This window comes from Myxine glutinosa, chromosome 3 (assembly GCF_964187855.1).
Source record: "Myxine glutinosa chromosome 3, kmMyxGlut1.1, whole genome shotgun sequence".
In the NCBI taxonomy this organism is placed as follows: Eukaryota; Metazoa; Chordata; class Myxini; order Myxiniformes; family Myxinidae; genus Myxine; species Myxine glutinosa.
The window spans coordinates 193,899,306-193,924,868 of NC_136263.1; the positions used below are offsets into that span (position 1 = coordinate 193,899,306).

The 25,563-nt window shown below is 46.5% G+C and overlaps 1 protein-coding gene across 3 annotated transcripts in view; it reads right to left on the reverse strand.

Moving 5' to 3' along the window:
- Positions 1–24,690, reverse strand: part of SLC35B3 (solute carrier family 35 member B3) — a 37,084-nt gene extending 12,394 nt beyond the window's left edge. The window contains exons 1-6 of one of the 3 annotated variants that reach the window (XM_068109573.2): positions 24,633–24,690; positions 19,393–19,634; positions 15,214–15,335; positions 11,183–11,337; positions 10,911–11,018; positions 8,570–8,667 (exon numbers count right to left, since the gene is read on the reverse strand). In XM_068109573.2, the coding sequence (XP_067965674.1) occupies positions 8,570–8,667; positions 10,911–11,018; positions 11,183–11,337; positions 15,214–15,335; positions 19,393–19,584 (675 nt within the window). In that variant the 5' untranslated portion in view covers positions 19,585–19,634; positions 24,633–24,690. Of the gene's footprint in view, positions 1–8,569; positions 8,668–10,910; positions 11,019–11,182; positions 11,338–15,213; positions 15,336–19,392; positions 19,635–20,717; positions 21,048–24,632 lie in introns of those variants that run through there. The other 2 variants (XM_068109572.2, XM_078774924.1) reach the window with 2 other exon arrangements.
- Between the last annotated feature and the right edge of the window lie 873 nt (positions 24,691–25,563).

The window sequence follows — 25,563 nt, forward strand, 5'->3', positions numbered from 1 at the left end:
AGAGGCAGAGCGTGCTGCGGCAGCAGAGAGAGAGCATGCGGCAGCAGAGAGAGCGCATGCGGCAGCAGAGAGAGCGCATGCGGCAGCAGAGACAGCAGCAGAGAGAGAGCGTGAGAGAGAGAGAGAGCGTGCGGCAGCAGCAGAAGCTGAACGCGTCAGAGAGCATGAGTTGCGAATGTTGACTGAACGACCGCGGGCAGAGGGGTCTGCTGCAAGAGTCCTGGAAACTGTTCATGTTCGTTTGCCGGACTGGACGGGAGACACGAAGCCAGAAGCGTATCTGGAGATGGCGGAGAAGTTGTTGGCTGCCGGTGGCATTGATGAGAGCTTGTGGGTCGGCCATCTTGTGAGCCATCTATCTGAGAAGGCGAGGGAGGTATATGCGAGGATGGCAACCGAGGACGCAAACAAATACAGGGCATTGAAGGCCGAGATTTTGAACGCCTATGCGGTGTCCGCATGTATTTATAGGAGAAATTTTTTCAGCTGGACTCGTGAGTCCAGTCAAACCTATGAGGAACATTCGCGGGCCTTGTTGGAACAGCTGCAGAGATGGTTCAAGGGGAGCAAGGTTGAGTTACCTCAAGCGGTTGCGGAACTCCTGGTGCGTTACCGTATCGATCAACAGCTTCCGCCTGACTTAGCATTGTTTCTTGTCGACAAAGACACTGTTTCCTTGGCAGACTGCGTCAACCTTATTGATAAACATGTTTTGGCGTGCAAAATGCTGCAAGTCACGCAGTCGCGTCGTAAGACGGAGGAGTCTGCGATCAAGACCGCCCCCCGTCTGCCCGGCGGCTGGATCGAGGGGAGGGGTTCTCCGATGCCCTCCACTGGTGGCGGTCGCGAGCCGCAGACCAGGGCAGGGCCCTGGTGCGATTTCTGCAAACGCGTGGGGCACGGTGAAAACCGCTGCTTCTCTAATCCCGCTAGTCCGGCCTACCGAGGCAACCCTCCTGTTAAGTCGGAGGGAGATCAGTGGAGCTCATCCGCCGGGCCCTCGCACACGACGGTGGCATCGGTGACCGAGGTCACTGCCACCGAGGCTAATTCCATTCATCCACTGTACCAGGATTATTCAGGGACAGCCTTAGTGGGTGGCCCTGATTCGATGCTGAAGTTTGAGGCCCAATACCTTCGGGATACTGGGGCGACACGGTGTGTTCTCCGGGCGGGGGTAGTTCCGGCCTCTCAGATGCGTTATACCGGCGAGTATACCCTCCTTCGGGGCATTGACCGGGTTCTTGGCCGGTATCCCCTTGCCCTCCTCGAGGTCCGGAGTGACATTTTTAAGGGTCCAGTGACCTGTGTGGTGGTACCCTACTACCCGATACCCGGGGTCTCCTTGCTGATTGGCAATGATGCCATGGCCAGGGAGGAGTCATTGACTCTGACCTGTGGGGGGGTCACTAGATCCCAGAGTAAACAGGCGGAGAGAGTGGCGGAGTCAGACATATCTTCACTCTGGCCCGAGGAGCCTAGCGCCTCGACTCCAGTTCCCGACGGTGACGTTGCGTCAGCTGAAGTCCACCCGAGCCTCCCGTCAAGCCACCCTCAGGTGCCGTGCTCCTCAGGGACCGCTCCCGCCATGTCGCGATTCAGCAGGAACGCTAATGCTAAGGTATATGTGGGAAACCTGGGCAATGGAGCAGCGAAAGCCGAGCTAGGGAGGGTCTTCGAACATTACGGACCACTCCGCAACGTATGGGTTGCTCGAAACCCACCTGGATTTGCAGTTGTTGAGTTTGAAGAGCCACGAGATGCTGAAGATTCGGTCAGAGCCCTTGATGGAAGGTTAATTTGCGGATCGCGTGTGTGCGTCGAGATGTCGAATGGCATGTCGCGGCGGCCTCGTTTCAGACGCCCTTTGGCCCGCAGGCCTTTCGACCCGAACGATCGATGTTACCAGTGCGGTGAAAGGGGTCATTACGCATATGACTGTTGTTCTCGACACCGGAGGAGTACCCGCCGCTCTAGGTCTCGGCCCGTTTCCTTCCTGTCAACGCTTCCCCCAACTTGTTTGGCCCCCTTGCCTCTCTATTGTGCTTTGTGTGAAGTGTAACTCTTGTAGGGTAGATATTAATGTGGTGTATGGTGTTAAAATTTGTGTGTAAAAAAAAAAAAAAAAAACCAAAAACCAAACTGGTTCATTGTTAACCTGTTAATGCCTGTTAATTGCCTGTGCGTTAATAATTGCGTTATTGTTGCGCTATTGCGTTGCGTTGTATTGTTGCGTTGTTGCGTTATTGTTGTTAATAAGTGTTAATAATTGTTAATTGCGTTAATTGCCTGTTAGCGATTACCGCCATCATCTTGCCATGTGATTTGCACCTACTACAAATACTGGTTTTAAAAACGCCGTCTATTCGACGGGGTTTTTACTTAGGGGGGGAGGACTGTGAGAAACCACCGGTGAAACCACCTGTTCTCACCCAGATTTGGTGCCCCGCCCACCGCGTGACGTGGCCTCCTTTGAGCCTCACGCGATTGGTGGAGGGTCAGAGAGCGCGGTCGCCATCTTGTGCAACGGACGCGGCTCGAAGGCTCCGAGTGGGAAATCTCAAAAGGGCTTTCCTTGAATCCTCACGACAGCCGAGTTGGGCTGGTCGATTACAGTTCGGTATTTTACGAGCGAGTAACTCCGGAAGAGAACGAGTGATTCCCGGATCTCGTAGATTGGAACCGCGAGTGATTGCCTGCTTCGTGTTTGGAGCTTCTGGGGCCGACAGTTCCTGCAGGCCTTGTGCGGTGTATTCCACTCTGTTACCCTCCGAGTCCCGGAGATCGTCGATTGGAACCGCGAGTGATCTTGCCTGCGTCCTGTTTGGAGCTTCTGGGGCCGACAGTTCCTGCCGGCCTTGTGCGGTGAATTCCATCCTGTTACCCTCCGAGTCCCGGAGATCGTCGATTGGAGCCGCGAGTGATCTTACCTGCGTCCTGTTTGGAGCGTCTGTTGCCGACAGTTCCTGCAGGCTTTGTGCAGTGTATTCCATTCTGTTACCATTTATGGTTTTTGTGATCGAGCCAATAAAGCATCGTGCCTTACCCCTAGAAGGCCGATTAAAACACAATTGTGTTTATTGAGTTCTCTCTGTCCACTCCGTGGACTACTTGAAGCCCGGACATTAACGTCCGTATTCCGTGCTGGGAACCATTTCACAGCCGGGATCGCGACAATATATATATATATATATATATATATATATATATATATATATATATATATATATATATATATATATATATATATATATATACATCAGTCACTATGCGACCTTCATATCATCAGTGGAGAACCGCCAGCAAGGTGTCCCATACAGCTGCTGCTGCACCTTGCTGGGAGCGATAAGCACCGCCTGCCGCGCGGTAACGTTATCTCTGGTATCCACTCATCATATGGAGTCGACCTGATATGGGGAGATATATATATATATCTATATATATATATCTATATATATATATATATATATATATATATCTATATATATATATCTATATATATATATATATATATATATATATCTATATATATATATATATATCTATATATATATATATATATATATATATATATATATATATATATATATATATATATATATATATATATATATATATATATATATATATATAGTTGCGGATATGAGGATTGTATTTTATTGATTGTGTGTATTGTAGTGGTAAATTGTTGTGTAACATTGGTTGGATATGGCCCCTCCTGCCTCCAGAGTTGTGTAAAGGTAAAAAGGGCGTCCCGGTAGTTAATTCCATGAAACACCACATTGAAGGACACGATAAAACCCTTGTTCAGTAGCTTATATCTTATTATGTGTTTTAGGGTAAGGCCTTGTCTTCCATTAAAATAATACTCCATTGCACCGAATCAATTAAGAATAGCTCCCCTTCAATACTTCCATTTCCCAGCCAAACTCTCCATCTGCGGGTAAAGCAGTTCACAAGCGTGGGGTGCACGCCCTCTCATTTCGCTGCTATAGTGAATATGTGTGCTCCGTGCTCTGTTTGAACAGGAGGGGCGGGGTCGCCCGGGAGAGGCAAGCCCAGGGCGCGCCACGAAGGGCGGGGCTGTTCAGCCCCATGCCCAAATAAGGAAACAAGCCCGTGGCTCGCCACGAGGGGCGTGCCGTCGGCGCCATGCCCAAATAAGGAGACAAGCCCGTGGGATTACCATACAAGGTCACGGAACAGAGCACGGGGGGGGGGGGAGGGCGGTACCGAAACCGAGGGGGGCGTGTCAGACCCGCGCTGAAGGTTTGGGGAGAAGGGTGCGACGATCGCTGGGACAAGCTACACGAGGGATACGGCAGATGAGTCCAGGTGCGTAAGAGGGTTGGCAGTCCACCGGGAGAGAGTTCAGAGTTGCACCGGAGTTGCGTGAGGGATACGAAAAGCCTTTGACAAAGAGCCGCTTCAGCCAGCCCCGTTTCAACCAGCCGAGTGACCCTGCCGGCGTGCGCTGTGAAGCCGAATACAAGGAGCTGCCGGCTCCTCGCTTCCCGCCCGGAGTGGACCTGCTCGCTGTGCCCTGTGATCCCGCCTGCTCATCCCTCCAAACAATTCCTACCCTTCCATCCATTTGCGTACGTGAGTTTGTTCTGTTCGTGCTGTCCTGGGTAGTAAACTAAGTCAGTATAAGCTAGTAATTTGCACTGTGTTACCTGCTTTTTCATGTCCGCTGTAAATACCCATGACTGCTCTTTTTGCTTGTGTGTGTAAATAATAATAAACCCCGTTACTCTTCTGTACGTCTTCTTCTTCTTCCTCTTTGCATTCGTCTTAGTCTTTTCCCCATTGAATATCTGTGGCGCGATACGGCCAACGTTTGGGTGAATCGGGTTTAGTCGGGGAACAACTGTTCGGTCGCGGAGCCTCCGCTCGGCAAACATACCACCCTTAACCGCGTACCGTAACAATATATTGATATAGCAATATATATATTTGATTTAAATCCGTTCAGCCGTTCTTAAATTATCGCAGTAACAAAAACCTATCACGAACGGAAGAACAACCCGAAAACATAATGCCTCCGGTGACTTCGTCGGCGGATGCAAAAAAAACAATAGCACCCACCAACCTGTTAAAAGGCTAATGCTAATATTAAGACATTACCAAACCAGCCTGGAAAGGAAGGGCTGATGATAAATAAATAAGCAAACAAATAAATAAATACAAGGAGTTATTTACTGTTATAATTTGAATGATTTTTCAAATGAACTAGTTCTTTACAATAATAGTTTAAGATTTAAACAACAGACATCTAGAGAACTGAGAGTGTTGCAACAGACATCTAGACATGCATCATCCACGATGAACAAGATTAACCACACACTACGTTCATGTGTTCAACATACATCCTCCACATTGAACACAATGGACCACAGTGTACAATCATGGGTTTAACATACATCCTCCACATTGAACACAATGGACCACAGTGTACAATCATGGGTTTAACATACATCCTCCACATTGAACACAATGGACCACAGTGTACGATCATGGGTTTAACATACATCCTCCACATTGAACACAATGGACCACAGTGTACAATCATGGGTTTAACATTCATCCTTCACATTGAACACAATGGACCACACTGTACGGTCATGGGTTTAACATAGTCACGTGAAAAAGTAAGTACACCCCATGTAAAGTTTTGACTTTTTCAACATATTTCAACATACAGCTATTTGATCTTCATTTCAACAATATTGATAGATAAAGGTGATATAACATAACAAATATCATGAAACATTTACATTTTGTAGTCCATTGTATAATTTAAATAAACATAAATGCAAGTTTCGCATGTGGAAAAAGTAAGTACACCCTTGGCTCTAATAGGTGGTATTGCCCCCTTTGGCAGAAACAACCTCAGGCCGGCGTTTCTTATAACTGTCTACCAGTCTCTGACATCGACTGGGAGAAATTTTTGCCCACTCCTCCATGCAGAATTCTTTCAGCTGTGTGATGTTTGAGGGGTTTCTTGCATGCACAGCTCGTTTCAAATCCCCCCACAACATCTCGATGGGATTTAGATCCGGGCTTTGACTTGGCCATTCCAGAACCCTCCATTTCCTTCTTTTCAGCCATTCCTTGGTGGATTTACTGGTATGTTTAGGGTCATTGTCATGTTGCAAGGTCCACCTTCGGTTGAGCTTCAACTCTCCGACAGATGGCCTCACATTATCCTCAAGTACCCTCTGGTACAATGAAGAATTCATCATGGATTCTATGATGTTGAGCTGCCCAGGCCCTGATGCAGCAAAGCTGCCCCAAACCATAATATTTCCACCACCATGCTTTAAAGTTGGTATCAGGTTCTTGTGGTCAAATGCTGTCTTTGGTTTTCGTCAAACATGTCTTCTGGTACTGTGGCCAAATAGCTCTACCTTTGACTCATCTGTCCAGAGCACATTGTTCCAGAAGTGCTGGTCTTTGCCTCGGTGTTCATTGGCAAATTTTAGTCTTGCCCTGATGTTCTTTCTGGACAGGAAAGGTTTCCTCCTGGCACACCTCCCATGTAGATCAAATTTGTGCAGCCTCGTTCTAATGGTAGACTTGTGCACTTTGACATCAACAGTGGCAAGAGCTACCTGTAGGTCCCGTGATGACATTCTGGGGTTCTTAGAGACTTCTTTCAGAATCTTGCGGTCTGCTCTCGGGCTGAACTTGCTGAGGCGGCCTGGCCTGAACAAGTTTGCAGTTGTTTGGAATCTTCTCCACTTGTAGATGATCTTCCGGACAGTCGAATGATTGATTTCAAATTGTTTGGAGATCTTTTTAAATCCCTTCCCAGACTCATAGGCATCTATAACCTTCTTTCTGAAGGCCTGAGAGAGCTCTTTTGATCTAGGCATGGTGACGCCGCACACTTCAACAACAAGGAGCAAACCAAACTAAATGTCTGAGGGTTAAATAAGAAAGGTTCCTCCAAGATCCTCTCTAACGATGTTCTAATCATTTGCACCTGAGCTTGTGCACCCGATTCTAATTGTAGGTATTTGAAGTAGTGATAAATTTAGGGGTGTACTTACTTTTTCCACATGCGAAATTTGCATTTATGTATATTTAAATTATACAATGGACTCCAAAATGTAAATGTTTCATGATATTTGTTATATTATATCACCTTTGTCTATCAATATTGTTGAAATGAAGATCAAATAGCTGTATGTTGAAATACGTTGAAAAAGTCAAAACTTTACATGGGGTGTACTTACTTTTTCACGTGACTGTACAGTGTACATCCTCCACATTGAACACAATGGACCACACTGTACGGTCAAGGGTTTAACATAAGTCCTCCACATTGAACAAAATGGACCACACTGTATGATCATGGGTTTAACATTCATCCTTCACATTGAACACAATGGACCACACTGTATGGTCATGGGTTTAACATACATCCTCCACATTGAACACAATGGACCACAGTGTACGATCATGGGTTTAACATACATCCTCCACATTGAACACAATGGACCACAGTGTATGATCATGGGCTTAACATACATCCTCCACATTGAACACAATGGACCACAGTGTATGATCATGGGTTTAACATACATCCTCCACATTGAACACAATGTACTACAGTGTATGGTCATGGGTTTAATATACATCCTCCACATTGAGCAAAATGGACCACACTGTACGGTCATGGGTTGAACATACATCCTCCACATTGAACAAAATGGACCACAGTGTACATTAATGGGTTTAACCTACATCCTCCACATTGAACACAATAGCCCACACTGTACGGTCATGGGTTGAACATACATTCTCCACGTTGAACACAATGGACCACACTGTATGGTCATGGGTTGAACATACATTCTCCACATTGAACACAATGGACCACACTGTATGGTCATGGGTTGAACATACATCCTCCACATTGAACACAATGGACCACAGTGTATGGTCATGGGTTGAACATACATCCTCCACATTGAACACAATGGACCACATTGTATGATCATGGGTTTAACATAATCCTCCACATTGAACACAATGGACCACACTGTATGGTCATGGGTTTAACATACATCCTCCACATTGAACACAATGGACCACAGTGTACGATCATTGGTTTAACATACATCCTCCACATTGAACAAAATGGACCACACTGTACAATCATGGGTTTAACATACATCCTCCACATTGAACACAATGGACCACAGTGTACGGTCATGGGTTGAACATACATCCTCTACATTGAACACAATGGACCACAGTGTACGATCATTGGTTTAACATACATCCTCCACATTGAACACAATGGACCACACTGTATGGTCATGGGTTGAACATACATCCTCCACATTGAACACAATGGACCACAGTGTATGGTCATGGGTTGAACATACATCCTCCACATTGAACACAATGGACCACACTGTACAGTCATGGGTTGAACATACATCCTCCACATTGAACAAAATGGACCACACTGTACAGTCATGGGTTGAACATACATCCTCCACATTGAACAAAATGGACCACACTGTAGGTGCAAGTCTGATAGTGCCGTACAAACCATTTCAGAATTAGATGCACTGTACGTTTTCATGGCTTTTTCTTGTACATTCCCAATGGCTGCGTCGGCGCACAGTGCAAACATGATGAACATGACACCTGTAGAAGGAATATTTTAAAATTAAAAACGGGTTGGGTGGAACACGGGTAATGAGTGAATTACAGTAAAAAAAAAAAAAAAACCACCTTTAGAGGCCATTTTTCCCCGCAAGCGGGGGTTGGCCTTTATCGGGAACTGTGGTTGTTGTTGTTTTTTCGGTCCCCTTTTTGAAGCAATGTTTTACGGCCGGATGCCCTTCCTGACGCCAACCCTTTTTGCCGCCTTTAACGACAAGCAGGGAATTACCAGTGAACTGGTACTCAAATTGCCGACCTCGGAAGGATGACAGGCTGAGTCAACCCCCCTGGCGTTAAATCAGCGATTGACCGGGATTCGAACCCAGGATCCTAGGATCCTAAAGCCAGCACCCTAGCCGCTAGCCCAACACCAGGGATAAACCAGAGTGAATTACAGTGATCAATTAAATTTAGTCTGTCTCTGGAACATGCTCCTCATATGTTCCTCCATTCAACGGATGGAATCATGATGGACGCTGCTCGTGCGAAGATCGATGACCTCAACTATGTCCTTGCAGAAAATGACAAAGTCCCTAATCCTTCCCTTCCTGTACCCATCTATCGCCTCCTCAATGACATCTTGCAGCACGTGAACTTGCCTCTCTCTCTGGACTACACTGCAACTGGTTCTGATGGCATGTGTACCATAACACTCGAACATGGTTCATCTTCCTTATCAACTCTATCCTCTTTTCAGGTCTATCACTGAGGGTCACTTGCGAATGCAAACGTTACCCCAATTCATATGAAAGGTACCAAAACTGACTCTGAACTACGGTCCAGTCAGCCTTCTGCCCATCATAAGCAAAGTAATCAAATCAAATTGAATCGATAATGACATCAGACATTTCAGACGTCATAACTCGTGTTTTCGACAACTCTCATCATCGGGCTTTCCATCCAGATCATTCCGCATTGGAAGTGCTGCTTCAGCTATGTCAGCAATGGATGGATGCAGTCATTCCCAAACATTAAAGGAGGACCCTCACTGGACATCTCCCATGCATGTCTAACCTAACCCTACCCTAACCCTACCCTAACCCTAACCCGAACACCCTGCCCCGATTTGTGATTTCCACACTTGTCTAATGATGTTCAGTGTTTCCTCCTAGCCTAGTTATCAGATTTCCTGTGCGATCGTATGCAGTGGGTTTCTTTGATTGGAATTATATCTCATGCCGTTCCTCTTGTCGAGAGGATGGTGTCCCTTAAGGAAGTTTTCGAGATAAAATCCTGTTCTTGATATAAATCAACGACATCTTAGTCATTGGAAAATCAATTTCAAGACATCTCTCTGTACATAGTAACTCCGCACCCCTCCACCAGGCAGCCCGTGGGAGAATCCCTCTCTGCTGATCTGACGAACATAACCAATTGGTGATTCACTTGGAACATGTCTTCGATTGCCAAAAAGGACACATGTTCCCACTTTGACCCTCCATCAGGACTCACTGGGAAGCCGCCCAATTTAATTCTGCGGTCAACCATGGGAAAGGGACAGTTGCTGCAGCTCCTGAACCTCACTACCAGCTATAACCTGTGCCGGGCAGATCAGACCTCCAAGATGGTCCCCAAAGCTGACCGCCGCTGATCCTTCCTCAGGTTATCATAGTGTACAAAGCCTTAATCTGGGAATGTCATGGGATACGGCTTCCTACTGCTTCCCATCTTGTTACCTCTCCCTTGAGGACCTGGAATTGAAGTCCCCTCCCAACCCCCCCCCCCCCCCCCCTCCCTCATTTCATTGAATTGGCGTGTCAGGATGCTGTGTCCCAAGGTCTACTTCTTCCTCTCCTTTGGAAAATTCATGGCCTTGCAGTTTTTTTTTTGTCTCACTTCTGTTGTTGGTCCTCCTCCCTCTCACCTCTTGGTCCAAGCACTGGTCCTCCAGGTAGCACATGTTCTTCCAGAAATCCATTCCTCGTTCCCTTCCCCATGTCAAAACTCAATGTTGATTTGAGCCCTTCCCTCGAAGATTTCAAGTCTGTTGTCCATCACCATCCCTTCGTCTCTCCCACTTCTACTACCGAGCTTTACAACACCTGCTGAGACCAATTCCCTTCCTTCCTCATGCAATTCCATTAATTTGCTTTGGTGCATCCATTTGTCGACATCTCAATGTTTTACCCCTTCCCCATTTTATCTGTCGATCCATTGCCTCCGGTTGCGCTGCTCTCCCACGGGCCTCAAAAACTATTTATATTCAATAAAAAAATTGACAGTACCTGTGAGATCAAAGTTTGGCGTGATCTTGCTGTCAGCCAAAGTAAACCAGACGAGGCCGGCACTCATGCACATCGCTGCACAGACATCAAACACGTTGTATCGTTTCCCTGGAAAATGACAGGATTTTAAATCCCAAGCAAAAAATTCAGATCTTTTTCATTAGCGAAGGGATAAGCATAAACCAGACGCAATGAAAAAATGTTATAATGATGGCGGAACAACCACAAAATCACCCAAACGTTGTGGGAGTGAGGTGTAGCACGGGCCGTACCCTGGATCAGCACACCGCCGATCATCACGGGAATCAATTTGCAGCACTTAAAGATCACTTGAGTTGGATAATTCAAATAACCAAGCGATGTGTTGGATAGTCCCATAGTCGCAACCGTAAGAAATGCAACCACGGCGTACGTCCGCAGTGGTATTCTGCAACACAAAAGATATAACATTGAACAAACGGCAACATTGGCAGTTGAACTCGTAGTGTTTGTGCAGCAAGGTCATGTCCTGAAACAGGCTCATGTCCTGAAACAGGCTCATGTCCTGAAACAGGCTCATGTCCTGAAACAGGCTCATGTGCTGAAACAGGCTCATGTCCTGAAACAGGCTCATGTCCTGAAACAGGCTCATGTCCTGAAACAGGCTCATGTCCTGAAACAGGCTCATGTGCTGAAACAGGCGCATGTCCTGAAACAGGCTCATGTCCTGAAACAGGCTCATGTCCTGAAACAGGCTCATGTCCTGAAACAGGCTCATGTGCTGAAACAGGCTCATGTGCTGAAACAGGCGCATGTCCTGAAACAGGCTCATGTCCTGAAACAGGCTCATGTGCTGAAACAGGCGCATGTCCTGAAACAGGCTCATGTCCTGAAACAGGCTCATGTCCTGAAACAGGCTCATGTCCTGAAACAGGCTCATGTCCTGAAACAGGCTCATGTGCTGAAACAGGCGCATGTCCTGAAACAGGCTCATGTCCTGAAACAGGCTCATGTCCTGAAACAGGCTCATGTCCTGAAACAGGCTCATGTGCTGAAACAGGCTCATGTCCTGAAACAGGCTCATGTCCTGAAACAGGCTCATGTCCTGAAACAGGCTCATGTCCTGAAACAGGCTCATGTGCTGAAACAGGCGCATGTCCTGAAACAGGCTCATGTCCTGAAACAGGCTCATGTCCTGAAACAGGCTCATGTGCTGAAACAGGCTCATGTGCTGCAACAGGCTCATGTGCTGAAACAGGCTCATGTGCTGAAACAGGCTCATGTGCTGAAACAGGCTCATGTTCTGAAACAGGCTCATGTCCTGAAACAGGCTCATGTGCTGAAACAGGCTCATGTGCTGAAACAGGCTCATGTCCTGAAACAGGCTCATGTGCTGAAACAGGCTCATGTTCTGAAACAGGCTCATGTTCTGAAACAGGCTCATGTCCTGAAACAGGCTCATGTCCTGAAACAGGCTCATGTCCTGAAACAGGCTCATGTGCTGAAACAGGCTCATGTGCTGAAACAGGCTCATGTGCTGAAACAGGTGCATGTCCTGAAACAGGCTCATGTCCTGAAACAGGCTCATGTCCTGAAACAGGCTCATGTCCTGAAACAGGCTCATGTGCTGAAACAGGCTCATGTCCTGAAACAGGCTCATGTCCTGAAACAGGCTCATGTCCTGAAACAGGCTCATGTCCTGAAACAGGCTCATGTCCTGAAACAGGCTCATGTGCTGAAACAGGCTCATGTCCTGAAACAGGCTCATGTGCTGAAACAGGCTCATGTCCTGAAACAGGCTCATGTCCTGAAACAGGCTCATGTTCTGAAACAGGCTCATGTGCTGAAACAGGCTCATGTGCTGAAACAGGCTCATGTCCTGAAACAGTCTCATGTCCTGAAACAGGCTCATGTCCTGAAACAGGCTCATGTCCTGAAACAGGCTCATGTGCTGAAACAGGCTCATGTCCTGAAACAGGCTCATGTCCTGAAACAGGCTCATGTCCTGAAACAGGCTCATGTGCTGAAACAGGCTCATGTTCTGAAACAGGCTCATGTCCTGAAACAGGCTCATGTCCTGAAACAGGCTCATGTTCTGAAACAGGCTCATGTGCTGAAACAGGCTCATGTTCTGAAACAGGCTCATGTCCTGAAACAGGCTCATGTCCTGAAACAGGCTCATGTCCTGAAACAGGCTCATGTCCTGAAACAGGCTCATGTCCTGAAACAGGCTCATGTCCTGAAACAGGCTCATGTCCTGAAACAGGCTCATGTCCTGAAACAGGCGCATGTCCTGAAACAGGCTCATGTGCTGAAACAGGCTCATGTTCTGAAACAGGCTCATGTCCTGAAACAGGCTCATGTCCTGAAACAGGCTCATGTGCTGAAACAGGCTCATGTGCTGAAACAGGCTCATGTCCTGAAACAGGCTCATGTTCTGAAACAGGCTCATGTCCTGAAACAGGCTCATGTCCTGAAACAGGCTCATGTCCTGAAACAGGCTCATGTCCTGAAACAGGCTCATGTGCTGAAACAGGCTCATGTGCTGAAACAGGCTCATGTGCTGAAACAGGCTCATGTGCTGAAACAGGCTCATGTCCTGAAACAGGCTCATGTCCTGAAACAGGCTCATGTCCTGAAACAGGCTCATGTCCTGAAACAGGCTCATGTCCTGAAACAGGCTCATGTCCTGAAACAGGCGCATGTCCTGAAACAGGCTCATGTCCTGAAACAGGCGCATGTCCTGAAACAGGCGCATGTCCTGAAACAGGCTCATGTCCTGAAACAGGCTCATGTCCTGAAACAGGCTCATGTCCTGAAACAGGCTCATGTCCTGAAACAGGCTCATGTGCTGAAACAGGCTCATGTCCTGAAACAGGCTCATGTCCTGAAACAGGCTCATGTCCTGAAACAGGCTCATGTCCTGAAACAGGCTCATGTCCTGAAACAGGCTCATGTCCTGAAACAGGCGCATGTCCTGAAACAGGCTCATGTCCTGAAACAGGCGCATGTCCTGAAACAGGCGCATGTCCTGAAACAGGCTCATGTCCTGAAACAGGCTCATGTCCTGAAACAGGCTCATGTCCTGAAACAGGCTCATGTCCTGAAACAGGCTCATGTCCTGAAACAGGCTCATGTGCTGAAACAGGCTCATGTCCTGAAACAGGCTCATGTGCTGAAACAGGCTCATGTCCTGAAACAGGCTCATGTTCTGAAACGGGCTCATGTTCTGAAACGGGCTCATGTGCTGAAACGGGCTCATGTGCTGAAACGGGCTCATGTCCTGAAACGGTCTCATGTCCTGAAACGGGCTCATGTCCTGAAACGGGCTCATGTCCTGAAACGGGCTCATGTGCTGAAACGGGCTCATGTTCTGAAACGGGCTCATGTCCTGAAACGGGCTCATGTCCTGAAACAGGCTCATGTGCTGAAACAGGCTCATGTCCTGAAACAGGCTCATGTCCTGAAACAGGCTCATGTTCTGAAACAGGCTCATGTCCTGAAACAGGCTCATGTTCTGAAACAGGCTCATGTCCTGAAACAGGCTCATGTCCTGAAACAGGCTCATGTCCTGAAACAGGCTCATGTCCTGAAACAGGCTCATGTGCTGAAACAGGCTCATGTGCTGAAACAGGCTCATGTCCTGAAACAGGCTCATGTGCTGAAAAAGGCTCATGTCCTGAAACAGGCTCATGTCCTGAAACAGGCGCATGTCCTGAAACAGGCTCATGTGCTGAAACAGGCTCATGTGCTGAAACAGGCGCATGTCCTGAAACAGGCTCATGTCCTGAAACAGGCTCATGTGCTGAAACAGGCTCATGTCCTGAAACAGGCTCATGTGCTGAAACAGGCTCATGTGCTGAAACAGGCGCATGTCCTGAAACAGGCTCATGTCCTGAAACAGGCTCATGTCCTGAAACAGGCTCATGTCCTGAAACAGGCTCATGTCCTGAAACAGGCTCATGTCCTGAAACAGGCTCATGTCCTGAAACAGGCTCATGTCCTGAAACAGGCTCATGTCCTGAAACAGGCGCATGTCCTGAAACAGGCGCATGTCCTGAAACAGGCTCATGTCCTGAAACAGGCTCATGTCCTGAAAGCATGGAACCCAAATCCTTAATTCTCCTGCCTTCGGTCACGTTTGAACCCACAACGTCAAGGTTGTAGGTCCAGTGTCCTCATGCTGCTACAGAACCTGTGGTACATCGTTTAGTAGAATCCACAATGTAATTGTGCAAGGAATGAATAACACATTTTTTTGAAAACTTTCACCTTCGAAAAAGCAGTTACAATCTCTCATTATTAAAACAGATAAATACCGTACCTTCGTTTTTTGTCTTGTTTCAGTTTCAATTCAAAAAGTCCAAAGAGTGAATAGTAACCAAACTGCACCAGGGTTAGGTACCAGCCAAAGGGCTTAAAACCCTTTAAAGAGAAAATCAATTCCTGCCAAAAGAAGTGAAGGACATAAGTTAGTGAGCAGGCCCGGCACGTCTCATGCACAGAATGGCAATATCATGGATGAAAAACGGATGTCGGTTTTTCCTTTTCCATACATCATTCATTCATTCATTCATACAAAGGGGAATCGAGTTTTATTCCTTGAAAATTTTTCCAAAGCAAGCACGACTTCTGTTCCATTGGCATCAGTAGGGCCCGAGTTGCTGAGGAAATTGTTCGCTCGTGTGAATTCCAAACACAGGCAGAGGTTAAATGCAACATAAAACTTTGAATATCAAGCAGATGTGATGAGGGGGCAGGGGGGAAGGAGGAGGGGGGTCAACGGTCAATACAACAACAACAACAACATACACAGTTCAAATATATGGTTACCAATGTAGTCGAGGGAGTAAATGGCACATAAATTAGAATAGTGCATGTGTGTTGTGTTGTAATCCTTGTAATTAGAGAGATAGTGTTGAGCAACGTGTGTGCAAAACTCTCGTCTTCCCTGCCCAAACGTCTGTTTCTAAGCCTCGCTTGCCCCACATCTGGCAAATAAAATACTGTCACGCAACAGTCTTTGATTAATATCAGGCGGTCACAGATGCCAATCGTGAAGGCCTTAACCCCCGAGGCGAAAACTCAATGGCGGATTCCAAAAACCAACAGCTACACCAAAGTGCACGGGATGGAGGGGAGCGGCGAGACCCCTGCAGCCTTACCTGTTAAAACCAACCACACGGAAACTGCGTTCAGGTATATGTACAGAAAATACTATAAGGGTTTATTAAAGTAAAAAGCCAAGGACAGGAAAAGCACGCGCCGGTAATGAATATCCTAATCGGGACGTCCCCACACGACAGATCTCAAACACAGACGAGGGAAAGGAATACCAAAGGAAATGTCTCGTCATGCAATTGTGAACGCGCAACTCGGTCTTATCTGTCCGTCGTCTTCAATCTCTGTTGCCCACATGCGGCTCTTTCGTCCAGCGGCACGCCTCGCTCCAAGCTCCAAAGCACCAAGCACCACGAGGTCGACCCTCGTGCACGGTCGACAAGCCAACTCAGATCGCACCGGGACTGCCAACTCAAACCGTGAACTGCGAACCGAACTGGTCAACTGCTCGCAACGGACAGGGCCGGGATCTCTGTCTGAACCGCTTGCCAACTGCTCTGGCTGGGAAAACTCTTCTCCACTCCTCAACTCGGGCAACTCTCTCACTCACTGCCAAGTCTCTCTCCGTCCTTCCAACTCGCTTCTCGAACCAACTGCGTCTCAAGACTCACTGCCAAAATGGCGTTCAGCGCTCGCTAATATCTGCTGGCCGGTGACGTCAGCCTTGGCGCGCTGTCAACCAACCAGTCCCTTCCACCGAACCTCCCAGCTTCGCTCAGGCCCACGCCCACCGTGCCTCCCAACCTCGCTCCCTACTCCATGGTCATAGTACGTGCTATTCGAGGTGGATAGGCCCGCCGGAGGCGTAGGTGGTGGCGGCCATTATCGGAGGTGTCTCGGCCTGGTTTCCTTTTGCCGGTTCTCTTCCAGAGTCTCGTCAGGGAAGGGAATTACTTAGTGTTGCGCTAAGGACCTGTCGGAATGTCTATGTTGGTCAAAAGGGACAAAGGTTTGGCTAACCAGGTGAGGACACACAGGGGAGCTACTCTTTAATCCCTAACTCTACTTAACACACGAACCTCCTGGTAGGTTCACAAGTATACTCATTACCCAAAAAAACGCCTACACATGAAACTTATTACAAGTCAGAATCCTTACCGTGACAGATGAAGCACGTTACCTATTTAGATCTATCTGCTCTACATATCACTACCCCGCCAGACAAAATACATTTACTTCTTCATGCAGGTGTATGAATCAAATTGGCACCCCTTTATATGAACTTTTCTGGAGCATTACTTGGTTCCTCCTAAGAATACAAGGGTAGTCCAGCATGCACTCGAGATATTTTTTTGAATGTCCCTTCTTTTCTATACTTTGCCACATGGCACATACCCTTATATTCGATTCTTTTCATTGTCTTTTCTATCGTCTTTTCTACGTTCTATCGTCTTTTCTACATCGTCTTTTCTATGCCCCTGGAATTTTACACAAGAATGTCCCTTCTTTTCTATACTTTGCCACATGGCACATACCATATAAAGGGGTCTTTTCTTTGCCCCTTGGCATTTTACACAAGAATGTCCCTTCTTTTCTATGGTTTGCCACATGACACATTCCATATAAAGGGGCCTTTTCTTTGCCCTTGGCATTTTTCACAAGATCGATTTTAAATACGAACAAAATGTGTTTGTTCATCGTCCAAGACTTTATTCAAGACGATATAAAAGACTTCAAAAAGTAAGTGGAAAAAATATTCAACCCAAACAGGATTCGAACCCACAATCCTCAGCTTGGGAGTCTGATGATTTATCCATTAGGCCATTGAGCCAGCATGCGGGAATCCCCCCCCCCCCCCCAATTTTAAAAAGGGGTATAAAGTGTGTCTATGAGTATATTTATATGTAGAATATTATACCAGTAGAAACCGAGAAAAAAATTTCAATCCTCAAGTTAAAGTTGCATACAGAAAACCACCCAAGAAAAGGATTGATTGAGGTTTCTTTTTTTTTAAACATATGCGTTTATGGTTTTTTAACGTAAATTTGTTATTTAAGGACGGACGCTTTGACAGTTCTGTGATTTTTCCCGGTGTACCGGCTTCGATGTCGGTTGGCGCACCAAATTTAAACTTGCTATGGCACCCGGAAGGTACCAAACACTAATAGTCAGTCAGTGGCTAGAAAGAGCTTTATATATTTACATATTAATTTATGGATCTCACTCACTGATGAACAATGACAAAGCTTTGCCAATAGAGCAATAATATAGACTTGCAATGCTTCAATAGAGAAAAATAAACAAACAGGATAGAAAAATATATATTTAAAAGCAGGGGAAAAAAAAGCGTGTTAAAAAAAAATAATACGGTGATGGTGAACGAAAAAACATCACAAAACAAGTACAAAAAGTTTTAATTAAAACAAAAGCAGCGTCGATGTTACACAATGCCTAGATGCAGCTGTGCCTATAACGTCGATGTTATAGGCACAGGACATTCCTATCGATTCGATTACTTGATGTTATTTTTGTGCAAAGTGAAAATATATCTCGGCAATTTCCCGTGTGTGGCGACGAATTTTTAATACATCTCGGCATTTTCCCGTCTGTTATTTCAGGCGGTGTATGACTGACCATGCCGCGATTTAAACAAAATATATCTCGGCAATTTCCCGTATGTGGCGACACGTGAACGAAGCTATGCTCCTCTCTCCACATTATTGTGACGACGTATAAATTAAATATTTCATCGTGACGATTGTCATCAAATGGACGAATTTTTAATATATCTCGGCATTTTCCCGTCTGTTATTTCGGGCGGTGTATGACTGACCATGCCACGATTTAAAATATATATATCTCAATGGACTTGAAGTTACAGGCCTTTGAGTATTCATTTCGTTCTATAAAGGGCAACTTTCATCGGATTTTCTTCCCGTTTTTTTTCAACCGAGTCTAAAACTATGTTAGCGACTGTGAAAAATGAAATGATATATCGAATTTGATTTGAAATAAAACTGTGTGAGAGAGGAAGACACCACGGGCCTACAAAACAGGCCTCAAAGCTATGCGAGTTAATAAAATGGTGGATATTTGTTTATATGAAGCCTCTTCCAGAATGGGTGGAGCTATGGTTCCCAGAATGGGTGGAGCTTTGAGGTTTTGTCTTCTCTGCAAGAACAAGAAGCAGAAGAAGAACAAGAAGAACAACAACAACAACAGCAGAGGGCACTCTATGACCAGCGTCTGTGACGCGGCTAAAAAGAAACAACAAGGAACACAATTGGACAAAACATCATGAAATCTTCACTACCGTAAAGCAGAAAGCTCAAGAGTGAGCGGCAAATTCACTTTTGAATGACGAATGGAATAATGTAAAGCAGTCCTACAGCACGGAAATCATAAACTTCCTGAGCTTAATGAGTGGGACACAGAAACCTACCTGCAGGTACCCGTAGATAAGATAAAAGACAAAAACTCCTGCAAGACAAATGAAGAACTGCAAGGTCTGGGAGAACTTGCTGAGGTCGATTCCGAGGACGTACACGTGGTCCACTGCCTTGATATGGGGCAAAACGGATTCATTTCTCTGGGGGACGATGATGCTGACATATTTCCTGGAATTTGATTCCATCACAGTGTGTTTTCAAAAACTTCGTATCCTCACGTGTCGACCAGCATTTTCTACAGGAGAGAGAGTGAGAGAAAGAAAGCATTAAACAGGAAATACAGCATAGCAATAACACACTATGCACCCTCCTCTCGCACTGTCAACTCACTCAATCACTCACACCCTCCACTCACCAACTCAATCGCATCCTCCATTCACAAACTCAATCGCACCCTCCACTCACCAACTCAATCGCATCCTCCATTCACAAACTCAATCGCATCCTCCATTCACAAACTCAATCGCATCCTCCATTCACAAACTCAATCACACCCTCAACCCACTCATTCACACCCTCCACTCACTCACTCGCATCCTCCACTCACTCACTCGCATCCTCCACTCACTCACTCGCACCCTGCACTCACTCACACCCTCCACTCACTCACACCCTCCACTCACTCACACCCTCCACTCACTCACACCCTCCACTCACTCACACCCTCCACTCACTCACACCCTCCACTCACTCACTCACACCCTCCACTCACTCACACCCTTCACTCACTCACACCCTCCACTCACTCACACCCTCCACTCACTCACTCGCACCCTCCACTCACTCACTCGAACCCTCCACTCACTCACTCGAACCCTCCACTCACTCACTCGAATCCTTCACTCACTCACTCGAATCCTCCACTCACTTACTCGCACCCTCCACTCACTCACACCCTCCACTCACTCACTCACTCACACCCTCCACTCACTCGCTCGAATCCTCCACTCACTCACTCACTCGCACCCTCCACTCACTCATTCGCACCCTCCACTCACTCACTCGCACCAACCACTCACTCACTCGCACCCTCCACTCACTCACTCGCACCCTCCACTCACTCACTCGCACCCTCCACTCACTCACTCGCACCCTCCACTCACTCACTCACTCGCACCCTCCACTCACTCACTCACTCGCACCCTCCACTCACTCACTCACTCGCACCCTCCACTCACTCACTCACTCGCACCCTCCACTCACTCACTCACTCGCACCCTCCACTCACTCACTCACTCGCACCCTCCACTCACTCACTCACTCGCACCCTCCACTCACTCACTCACTCGCACCCTCCACTCACTCGCATCCCTCGTACCGTTCATCACTAGCATCAACAATCCCCTATAACTCACTCATTTGCACATTTCGTCTCTTCCAGATGGAGGAGACTTTCCGCGCCACGTCATGTCCGAACGGTGTCATCGTCGGCGAGTCGAGTCGAGACTAACAAACAGATCCCAACTTCGTGTAACCATTTATAATCGCATTCCATTTCCATCGCCTCACACAACAGATTAGAATGCGGGAAAACAGGACGATTTGGAGAAACGCTTCTTCACTCCTGGAGAATCCGCCGTTCTCGCACCGCATCCATTGGTGATTTGGAACAAATGTGAGGAGAACCGGAAAGAAACGCCTGATGCGTGAAACAGGAAGACTCAGGAAAACGGGGGTAAAAAAGGGTTTCAGATGGGGATAAATTAGGAAACACTCGGGAAGGGGTTTAACTGAGCTGGCGCAATTCCAGCTCTTTCCTCCCCACATATTCCGTGTTGAGCTCTGGGAACCATAGCCGAGCTGCACAATATACACCCCGTGACGTCATGTCAGGTATGGGAATGCACACGGTGAATCATAAGTCCCAGCACACGGTTTTAACTGTTGATACATTTGTTTGCACAGACTGCAGTGCATCGGCGGACCAAAAATTCGTGATTTGCGAATTGAAAACATTGAAACTTGTTCTCAGATCTCCCACAAAATCATTACGGAAACGTTCTGCAGAGTTGGGTGTTTCGTATTCATAGTTATGTCGCACAACGAAAGATCTTCAGATGAAAACATCAAAAACCAACTGTCATTTGTGAATTGTCAGATGCAGATCATGGAAACAGGTTGACAGATTCTGTGGCCACAGTGCACTCCTGACTTGACCACCTGTGACAAAACTGTGGGAGTTTGTCAAAAATAACGTTGCAGAACATCGCATGGCATCTGTTGATGAACTGAAACTACACATTCAGGAAGCATTGGGCACCATAACACATGGTATTTTGGTATATAACATGGTATTTTGGTACAAAACACATGGTATTTTGGTACATAACACATGGTATTTTGGTACATAACACATGGTATTTTGGTACATAACATGGTATTTTGGTACGTAACATGGTATTTTGGCACCATAACACATGATATGGTTGGCGGGTTGCCAGATGCGATGGTTGCTGGTTGCCAGATGCGATGGTTGCTGGTTGCCAGATGCGATGGCTGCAGGTTGCCAGATGCGATGGTTGCTGGTTGCCAGATGCGATGGTTGCTGGTTGCCAGATGCGATGGCTGCAGGTTGCCAGATGCGATGGTTGCTGGTTGCCAGATGCGATGTTTGCTGGTTGCCAGCTGCGATGGTTGCTGGTTGCCAGATGCGATGGCTGCTGGTTGCCAGATGCGATGGTTGCTGGTTGCCAGATGCGATGGTTGCTGGTTGCCAGATGCGATGATTGTTGGTTGCCAGATGCGATGGTTGCTGGTTCCCAGATGCGATGGTTGCATGATGCCAGATACGATGGTTGCTGGTTGCCAGATGCGATGGTTGCAGGTTGCCAGATGCGATGGTCGAAGGTTGCCAGATGCGATGGACACTGGTTGCCGGGTACGATGGTTGTGGGTTTTCGGGTGTGATGGTTGCGAGTTGCCTGGTACAATGGTTGTTGGCTGCCGCTAATGATGATGCGGCCAGATGTGATGTTGGGTGCCAGGTGTGTTTTGGTATGTCGGGTGTGATGGAGGCGGTGTGAGATATGGTGTGCCGGGTGTGACGTTGGGTGCCGGTTGTGACGTTGGGTGCCGGGTGTGACGTTGGGTGCCGGTTGTGACGTTGGGTGCCGGTTGTGACGTTGGGTGCCGGGTGTGACGTTGGGTGCCGGGTGTGACGTTGGGTGCCGGGTGTGACGCTGGGTGCCGGGTGCGACGTGGCGGGCAAGATGCCACCTCATGGTGTGCTCAATGTCAAGTTTGAATAATCTTCCATTACAGTATTCTTGTGCCGTTTCAGTGTTTTAATCGACAGTACCTCTGTCCGTCTTTGCCATCTTGTTTGCTCAACTTCCTGACTCCTGAGTACAATCATGCCATATGAAACATCGGATGTAATATGTGAACCAATCTCAGCGAGCACTCCTGAATTTTTTGTTGAAGCAGAGTTTTGCAAACATACAGTCACGTGAAAAAGTAAGCACACCCCATGTAAAGTTTTTGACTTTTTTCAACATATTTCAACATACAGCTATTTGATCTTCATTTCAACAATATTGATAGATTAAGGTGATATAACACAACAAATATCATGAAACATTTACATTTTGTAGTCCATTGTATAATTTAAATAAACATAAATGCAAATTTCGCATGTGGAAAAAGTATGTACACCCCTACATTTATCACTACTTCAAATACCTAAAATTAGAATCAGGTGCACCAGCTCAGGTGCAAATGATTAGAACATGTTAGAGAGGATCTTGGAGGAACCTGTCTTATTTAAACCTCAGATATTTAGTTTGGTTTGCTCTTTGTTGTTGAAGTGTGCGACGTCACCATGCCGAGATCAAAAGAGCTCTCTGAGGCCTTCAGAAAGAAGGTTATAGATGCCTACGTGTCCGGGAAGGGATTTAAAAAGATCTCCAAACAATTTGAAATCAATCATTCGACTGTCCGGGAGATCATCTACAAGTGGAGAAGATTCCAAACAACTGCCAACTTGTTCAGGCCAGGCCGCCCCAGCAAGTTCAGCCCGAGAGCAGACCGCAAGATGCTGAAAGAAGTCTCCAAAAACCCCAGAATGTCATCACGGGACCTACAGGTAGCTCTTACCACTGTTGATGTCAAAGTGCACGAGTCTACCATTAGAAAGCTGCACAAATTTGACCTGCATGGGAGGTGTGCCAGGAGGAAACCTTTGCTGTCCAGAAAGAACATCAGGGCAAGACTAAAGTTTGCCAATGAACACCTGGGCAAGACCAGCACTTCTGGAACAATGTGCTCTGGACAGATGAGTCAAAGGTAGAGCTATTTGGCCACAGTACCAGAAGACATGTTTGGCGAAAACCAAAGACAGCATTTGACCACAAGAACCTGATACCAACTGTAAACCATGGTGGTGGAAATATTGTGGTTTGGGGCAGCTTTGCTTCATCAGGGCCTGGGCAGCTCACCATCATAGAATCCACTATGAATTCTTCATTGTACTAGAGGGTGCTGAGGGATAATGTGAGGCCATCTGTCGGAGAGTTGAAGCTCAACCGAAGGTGGACCTTGCAACATGACAATGACCCTAAACATACCAGTAAATCCACCAAGGAATGGCTGAAAAGAAAGAAATGGAGGGTTCTGGAATGGCCAAGTCAAAGCCCGGATCTAAATCCTATCGAGATGTTGTGGGGGGATTTGAAACGAGCTGTGCATGCAAGAAACCCCTCAAACATCGCACAGCTGAAAAAATTCTGCATGGAGGAGTGGGCAAAAATTTCTCCCAGTCGATGTCAGAGACTGGTAGACAGTTATAAGAAACGCCTACTTGAGGTTGTTTCTGCCAAAGGGGGCAATACCACCTATTAGAGCCAAGGGTGTACTTACTTTTTCCACAGAAGGAAATGGCATCTCTGTTCATTTTTTGTTGAATAAATTATTGCAAAGTCAATTTTTCATTGTTTTTTTGTTCAATAGATCACCTTTATCTATAGATACTGTTTAAATGAAGATCAAATATTGATATGTCCACATATGTTAAAAATATTTTTAAAAACATTTCATGGGGTGTACTTACGTTTTCCACATGCGAAATTTGCATTTATGTTTATTTAAATTATACAATGGACTACAAAATGTAAATGTTTCATGATATTTGTTATATTATATCACCTTTATCTATCAATATTGTTGAAATGAAGATCAAATAGCTGTATGTTGAAATATGTTGAAAAAGTCAAAACTTTACATGGGGTGTACTTACTTTTTCAAGTGACTGTAGAACCCCAACATTTCTGGGCATCGATTTGAGGCACAGGGTGGCCCGAAGTGTGAAATACAACAGAAGTGGAGTTCTGCCCTAGTTCTGCCCTAGTTCTGCCCTAGTTCCCTAGTTCTGCCCTAGTAGTTGGCCCTACAACAGAAGTGGAGTTCTGCCCCACACCAAGACAATCTCAAAGCTTCGTGTCCACCATCCAGCCTCTAGAAGAGTAGAGGAGGTGAGTCGGTATGGTGAGGACCGGTTGAGGTGGAAGACAACAGATTGGTCAGACACACCGAAAACTATTGGAGTTGCACTTTTTTAGGATGGTGGTTGTGGTTTTATTCTCTCGTGTGCATGTGGCTGCTGGTTGCATCACTACTGTTACCGTGGTTGTGGCACTGACTCGGTACCCCCTCGAGTAGAGAATCTAGCCCAGACCAGACAGCTCAAATGTAATAGCAATACCTTCGCACTGTCCTGGCAGAATTGTTTGGGGTAAGTTGTTGCTGTGAGAAAACAGTTAGGGATCACTTAGACCTCTTAGGCCTGCATGATATTGATACTCGTAATGTCCAGAAATGTGCTGATCAAGATGATCTTTCTGGCCAATACAAGGAGGGACTTGGATCAGTTTTAAAAAGAATCACTACTTTTGACAACACTAGAAACCTTATTACCACTCACCTTGCAAATTAATTGCTGGGTGGAGTATTTCTATACTCTAGTGAAATGTTGGTCAACGAGGACGTGTTTCCATCCAACCAAGAACTACATTCCCTACCTGTCCTTGGAATGAAGAACTCGTCACGCTGGTGAAGGCTGGTATTGATCTGCGTTGGCAGACAGGTAAAACAATAGATTAAATTACCAGGACATTGATCAAGGTATGCTAACACCAAAGGGAACCAAGGAGAGCCTTGACCTCTCGGGC